This window comes from Hordeum vulgare, chromosome 2H (assembly GCF_904849725.1).
Source record: "Hordeum vulgare subsp. vulgare chromosome 2H, MorexV3_pseudomolecules_assembly, whole genome shotgun sequence".
Taxonomy (NCBI): Eukaryota; Viridiplantae; Streptophyta; class Magnoliopsida; order Poales; family Poaceae; genus Hordeum; species Hordeum vulgare.
Window position 1 is genome coordinate 404,080,579 of NC_058519.1, and position 7,821 is coordinate 404,088,399.

The 7,821-nt window shown below is 45.2% G+C and overlaps 1 protein-coding gene across 1 annotated transcript; it reads right to left on the minus strand.

Moving 5' to 3' along the window:
- Window positions 1-4,349: 4,349 nt before the first annotated feature.
- LOC123426424 (G-type lectin S-receptor-like serine/threonine-protein kinase SD2-5) lies at window positions 4,350-7,491 on the minus strand. Its single transcript, XM_045110262.1, has one exon. The coding sequence runs from the start codon at window positions 7,224-7,226 to the stop codon at window positions 4,443-4,445; it is 2,784 nt and encodes a 927-aa protein (XP_044966197.1). The 5' UTR covers window positions 7,227-7,491; the 3' UTR covers window positions 4,350-4,442.
- Between the last annotated feature and the right edge of the window lie 330 nt (window positions 7,492-7,821).

Consider the following 7,821-nt stretch of genomic DNA (forward strand, 5'->3'; position numbering starts at 1 on the left):
GTTCTCGATATCCACCTTGCATCCATTCTCGTCAAGCTTCCCAATAGAGATGATGTTGTTGCGAAGCCGTGGGATGTAGTACACTCCGGTGAGTATGCAATGTTCGCCTGTGAGACCCTTGAAGAGGACAGATCCTTGTCCGCAAATCTCCACAGCTGAACCATCACCGAACTTGACCAAGCCTTCAACATCGTATTCCAGCTCGATGAATTTCTCCTTGCACCCCGTCATATGGTTACTGGCACCCGTGTCGAGATACCACGACACATTGTGATCACCGGATAACTTCCGTGTCACTTTCTTCTCATGAAGTAGCACCTTCCGGCTTGGTTTCACAACCACCGTTTCAGCGAGATCACAAACTTCGGCCATCAGAAGACCTGGACCTTTGCCTTCTTGCTTTGCCAAATTTGCCTTGATCTCCCGCTTGTAAGGCTTCGGACATTTTTTCACAAAGTGACCCATCATATTGCAGTTATAGCACTTGACCTCGGACAAGTCCAAGTTCCGTGGCTTCTGCTCTTTAGATTGGTCCGCCTTACCATGACCTTGTGGTTTGCCTTTTCCTTTGCCTTCTCCGGTTTGTCCGTCGCCCTTCGTGTTGCTTGAGCCTTCCCCACTGTCACGCCTTCCTTTGCTACTTGGGGCCTCCCAATCTGCGCGCGAGTACATGAGTTGGTCACTACCTCCTCCTTTGCCTTTCCGACAGCCACGAGCATTCTCTTCCCATGTCCGCAAGCGTCCGATCGCCTCCGTTATGGTCATGTCGTCGATGTCGTAAAGCTGCTCGAGCGTGCCGATGATGTACGTGAATTTATCAGTCACCGAACTGAAAAATTTCTCCACAATCTCGGTCTCATCGAGCTTTACACCAAGCGCGCGGATCTCTCCCACCAAAGTAGTAAGACGCATGGCATAGTCGTTCACCGATTCAGTTTCCTCCATCTGCAACTTGTGAAATTGACGCTTCAGCACTTGTGCCCGAGCCTTGGTAATGCGATCTTCTCCGATCCTCATCTCCTTGAGTGCGTTCCACGCCTCTCTTGCCGCCTCGAACTCCGCCAATGTCATTAGCATGGAATCCGACACGGATTGGGCTATGGCAGCCATGGCACCTTCGTCGCGCTCCTCGTCGACTTCGTCGTCCGTGATGGCCTCCCACACTCGAAGGGACCGGAGAATAATCGCCATCTTCACCGCCCACACGCCGTAGTTGGCGTCGGTGAGCATCGGGTACTGGATGGGGATGTTGCGATGCGCCTGGACGTTGGCGCCTGAAAGTGCGTTATATCGACTAGGGGGGGGGGGTGAATAGGAGATTTTTAGAACTTCATCGTTGAGGAAATTCCTTTTGAGCAAATTCCTCACTGATGAATAACTTGCAGCGGAAACAACAATGGATTAGGAGTGCAAAGTATTACTACAACAGTTTTCTTGATGAGGAATATGAAAAACAGTTTGCACAGTACGCAGGCACAGAGTAAGCATGTGAGGATTAACTAGCGTGAAGAATTTGAGGTTGAGGAAATTCATAGAAAGTCTTTAGCAAATTCTTCAAACAGAGACAATGAAAATCTTCAAAATACAATATTGAGGAATTGAAAGAGTTGAAGAAATAGAACCCGTTTCACAGTGAAGACAGTGGTTGATGACCCAGTTCCAACTACTGTGACAGTCGTACGTCTGGTTTGAAGCGGCTTGGTATTGAAACCAAAAGACACACAGTCTCGGGACACATAATCCCTACCGTATTCTCCTTGAGGTAAGGACACACAGTCCTCGCCCAACACTCGTGGTAAGTCTTCAGGGCAGACTTCCAAACCCTCACAAACTCGGTCGCCCGACGATCCACAATTGACTGCTGGATTGCTCTAGACCATGACGCCTAACCGTCTGGAGGATGCACAGTCCTCAAAGGTAAAAGGCTTCAGTTCCACACAGGAACAAATTCTTTAGTGATGCTCAATCACTTGGTTTTTGGTTCGTGGTTTGGTGTTTGGGTATTTCCTCACTGATGATTTACTCTCGAAGACTCTGAGGAATTTGGGTTGCTCTAAATGACAAGTATCCGTTTCTCGCGGAGCAGCCAACCAGCTAATGGTTGTGGGGGGCGGCTATTTATAGCCTGAGAGCATTCCGACATGATTTGACATTAATGCCCTTAAATATTATGACCGTTGGTGTGGATAAGATCGATGAGGTGGCGCGAATCGCGGCAACGGTCGGGACTCTCAACTGTGAGAGTCCTCATGTCTCTCATATTCCCACTTGAGGCTTTTGTAGGTTTAGGCTTGGGTTGAGCATCATGAGGAAATTCATTCCGTAGTGTTACCTTGACCCCCTTTAACAGTACGGTGTTCCTATGACTCAAGAGTGAAGAAAATGAAACAGAAAGAATAAATCTTCATGCTTCAAAGTCTTCGGACTGATTTTCTTCACGACACACCGAGTTCCTCATCTTCAGTATCTTCATGAGGAATATCAATTTCATCGCAATTTCTTCGCGATCCAAGTCTTCAGCATAAGACCAATTTCTTCAGCCGAAGATATACATTTTTAGGGGTCGATATTCATCGTATAACTCAAACTCCTCAATGACTTATAGATCCCGTGTACACTCATGAACACATTAGATACTTAACCTATAAGTCTTCAAACCACCAAAATCACTAAGGGCACTAGATGCACTTACAACGCCGCTCGTTCCCCCACCACTGGTTGCTGACTTGCCGCCCTTCTTCACCTTGTCGCCGTTCTTGTTCGCCTTGGAACCGCCGTTGCTGGACTTGACCGACTCAGCGTCGCTGTTCGTCATCGTAGATCGTAGATCGTCGAGGCTCTAGATACCAATTGTTGGCTTTTGGACCCTTAAAATCCTCCAAGAGCTTCACGAAGTGCAAGCTAGCAGGCACCTTAATGGATTCTGGCCGTGTACGCTCTAGCTTATCGCCGCGATCAAGTAGGCGAAATAGACAAATTAAACTCTCGACGGTACGCCGAATCGACGTATTGCTGCAGGCCCGTGCCTGTTGATCAGTTTATTACTTTTCGATCTGTTTACTACAAGGGGTAGGGATACAAGTATATATATACGTGTAGGAGAGCCTACCAGCAAACCTACTCGGAAACGTATACCTGTACGACGCGGACGGTGGGTTTAATCCCTACATGGAGATGCTCTAATGGGTGCAGAAAACAACAATTGACGAGCCTAACACTTGATCTTTTTTGTTCTTTGTTTACTTCCATTATAAATAGAAAATGTACTATTTTGCCTTGCTTAATTTGTATTAATTAGAAATAAAAGCACCAGTTGTTGAGCCTTCTAGGAAAAAAATCGTGGTAAGCTATCCCTGTGAGCAAGTTTTTGTATGTGACCTTCTGGAGAAAAAAATAATCCTGAAATAGAACAATAAAGTTTTAGTTGGTGTGACAGAGATTTTCCTTTTCCTGATCTTGTAGAAAAGTTGTTACTACCATCTTGTTGAGTTCATCCTAAAAGCCATATGTATTCAAACAACTTAACGACAAGTACCGTATCTGTAAGCTTTGCCTATTCATCTTCGAAGCACATGCCCCATGGAGCCAATCACCGTGTATTACCAGTGTGTTGACCCTCATGCCCCATGAAATTACACTTCTTCTGGGGACCACCATTGATGTCCCTGCAAGCTTGTAAGGCACACCTAAGACTAGGTGTGGGCATGTGGCGGCAGAGGCCGAGGAACCTTGAGGTGCTTCATTTTGTTGTCAGCAGCACGTATCCTCATGGCACCTACAGATTCGTCGTCACGGGAGCTTCTAGCTATTAGGTGTCACTGCTAACTGAGCTTGAGCCACATAATTTGATCTTTGTTTTTCTTGACAGAAGGTCTTGGATTGCTGCTACCCTGCGCGGTAAACAATTGAAGCACCTAAACAAGTACTGTACGTGTTAACTTCTATACAAGAGCTTAGTGAATAGTACTTCCTCCGTTCCTAAATATAAGTCTTTTTAAAGATTTCACTAGAGACTATATACGGATGTACATAGACATACTTTGGAATGTAGATTCATTCATTTTGCTCCGTATGTAGTCCGTAGTGGAATCTCTAAAAAGACTTATATTTATAAACGGAGGGAGTAATAATCTCTCCCCTTGAGCAGTCATCTATAAGCACTTTGCATTACATGTGCTCTTAGAGTATTTATTCCTTCAAACTGCCTCCTAGGTCACTTTTCTGTGGTGTTTCAACTAGCTTACATCACAGGGTGCTTCATATTTTTTTGCTTTGAAGTCATGAGTTACAGCTTCACCAGAAATCAGTAAGACATATTGCCTAAAAATTACTAGTATCTTGGTGCCATCTAAAACATACTTCCAATTTATAAATAAGATAGGATACAAAAGTAGTTACAAAGCCTGAATTTTATAAGTTTGTAAGTTACAGTAGCGCCCATTTCACCTCGGGCCAGATAAAATCGATGCTTCAGGTGGAACTGAATATGTTGATTGATTATGCGGGACAGACATTACTGGATTTGCATTCATAAGGTTGCAATCAATGTTAGTTTCTATATTCATTGAACCTTCCAGTACCTTGACCACTGATGACATTGAAGGCCTTGTACTGCTATCATTTTGCAGGCACCACATTGCAAGCTTCAACAATTGAACTGCTTCCTCTTGGTGTAAGACCATATCCTCACTATGCTTGTCAATCAAATTGATCAACTGATTATCTTCAGCCTTTTTCTGTAACAATTTGATGAGCTGAACACTCTCCTCGGGAAGAGATATGTCAATATTTTTTCTTCCACAAATTACTTCCATAACAACAACTCCAAAGCTGTAGACATCAACTTTTTCAGTGATTTGGGACGTTAACCATTCAGGTGCCAGATACCCAGGTGTGCCCCTCATCATTGTCATTACTTTGCTTTGGTCCCTGTCTATTAGCTTAGATAGTCCGAAATCAGCCACTTTGGCATTGAAATTCTCATCTAAGAGAATATTTTGTGGTTTGATGTCCAAATGAGCAATTATTCGCCTGCACTCCTCGTGGAGATAGCATAGGCCTTTGGCAATATCTAGAATGATCCTGTGCCGGGTGCACCAATCAAGAGGGGCATTGTTATGGCGGTAGTAGATCCACCTATCAAGTGACCCTCTCGGCATATATTCGTATACTAAAAGCCTTTCAGATTTCTCTGCACAAAAGCCGATCAGCCTAACAAGATTGATGTGTTCAATGCTGCCAATAGTCTCAACTTCGGCCAAGAATTCTTTTTTTCCTTGTCTAGCACCTTCCAAACGTTTTACTGCAACTTCCTGTTCACCTATTTTCCCTTCAAAAACTGTTCCAAACCCACCACCTCCGAGCTTTTTACTAAAGTCTCCAGTGCACTCTCTCAAGTTTTCAAACGAGTACCTCGCTGTCATACCAGGAATTTGATCAAAATCTAGTTCTTCATCTAACTCTTGGTACTTCTTCTTCCTTCGCACATAAAGAATGACAGCAATGACTAGCACTACAAGAATAGTAATAGCTCCAAGTGTAGCACCTAACATCACCTTCTTTTTGTTTGCATTAGAGGCAGAAGTTGAGGGGCTAAGCTGCACCTTGAGGTAAGCAGAGGAGTTGTAGTGAACAATTTCAGGTTGTATTGATTGCAAGGAGAAGACCCTTGTCACCCACAGACACGTTCCATCGGAATCATTCTGGCCGTACCTAAACATCACGGCGCTGCAGGAGCAGTTCTTCAAGCAAGCTTGCTTACAGTCTTCTCCTTTTGTTGCATTCACAACGATGTGGCTGGCGTCAAAGTAAGAAACGTCTGTAAGAGTCAACAACTGATGGTGTTCCATTTCCTGACAAGAGATTGGAGTCATTGATGCACAACCAAGATTTGGCTTCCGCTCATCGACCGGTTTGAAGTAGCTTGAACTAGAATTATTCTGAAGCGGACAAACACACTGCCCCCCTGTGCATATACCATACTCTCCACAGACTGTTGGAAAGGCACAATCATCAGGGAATAGTTTGATTACATCAGACACTACAGCCCATTTTGCATCTGCATTAGACCATTCGTAGAGCCTCAGATGCCCATCGGACTCCAATCTCATGTACTGGGTGGAGTTAGCTGCTGGCAACTGGATAGTCGTGTCTGATTCATTTGGTTGCTTGGACTGCACAGAGATGCTGAGGCTGCCGTTCATGAAGGTGACCTTTGTTGGATCCTTTCCTGTCTTGTTATTGTTCACCAGTTTCGAAAAATAGAGTTGTGGTGGTGTGGATCCGACATAAGCATACAATCCATCAGGGAGAACTGTCATGTACAACTGATTCTCTGTCCAATTTGTTGCAGACGTACTTGCTACGAGCCTCATACCTTCCAGAAGCGACTGCCCAGGGACCAATGCATCAGTAGGGTGAGCAAATGACTGCCACACTGTTGCATTTCTCTGATCAAGCAAGACCAAATTACCGACCTCGGTGATCATCATGCCAGCTACAGACCGCCCAGAGCTGCTGCTCGACCAGACGAGGCTAGCATCAGCATCACAGAGGACCAAGTTTCCATCCGAGGAAAGCTCAAGGGTAGCGTTCTCTCTGACAGGGCGAGCCCTGTTGGCAGACCAGACCACCTGCGGAGTCCCAGTAGTCGGCATGGTGATCTTGGCACCACTATTGGTGTAGACAATGAAGACAGCGAAGAGGAAGACATCGCAGGGGGAGGCGCAGACGAATCCTGCGGCAAAGGAGGGGCCATAGAAGGTTTTGGGTGAATGGAGGACAATGGCCCGCACGGCTGAACCGTCGGAGTAGCTGACACTATGTGGGAGGAAAGCTTTGTTGTTGATCCACAGCGTCGAGAGGTTCGCTGCGGGGTAGTCGAAACGCTGCGACGCAGAGAGCAATGGTGCTGCAGCTGCAAGCACGATGAGCAAGAAACGGTGGAGGCCGGCAGGGCCCATGGAGACTGTAAGAAAAACCAGTGAGTTTTGAGAGGAGATATGGGGGCTATTGCGGGGATGAGCTTTCAGAGGAGAAAAAGATCTCACCTGGTTATGCAGAATCAGTGAAGCAGATGTGAGCTCCGCGGAAAGAAGTAAGCAGTCAACAAGTCTTCGTCTTGCTATTCTCAGCATCCGAAGTTCACAACCATACCACGCGGTGTTTTGGGTGCTTTGTGTTTGGCTGTCACCGAAAGGTGAGTCATCGGCTACTCCTGCAGGCATGTCATTGTTGCTTGTCTCGTGGTTTAGAGTAACTTTTTTGGAAGAAAATGTGTCGATGCCAAAGAAAAAATTATTGTAATAGTATTCTCAGAGTAAATGCAGTCCTCTTGCTGCTACTTTCCTTGTGCCCATCATGAAAGATGGGTCACGATGATTAGGCAAACTAATCAAGCAAGCATGGGTATATGAAAGTCAACTACTACCTCCGTCCAAGTGTATAAGGCATGCGCGTAGTTCTAGGTTGTCAATTTAACTAGCTAAATATATATTATATGTGATAAAAATTACATATTTAGAAACTACACCCTCACATGAATCTAATGGTATATTATTTATTACATATAATATATATTTAAATAGTTAAATTAACGACCTAGAACAACGCGCATGCCCTATACACCTGGACGGAGGGAGTACGTCAGTTTTTTGCTTATAATAATCTAATTAATGGTTGGCCGCCGGATCAAAAAGACGGGCTCGCCTTCCTCTGTTCATACCAGCTGCACTTCTCTTGGGATTTTTGCAGGTTGGATTAGTCCGACTACTCCGAATTTCCGAAATGATCATTGGTTGGTTGGTTGGCTACTTCTGCCGG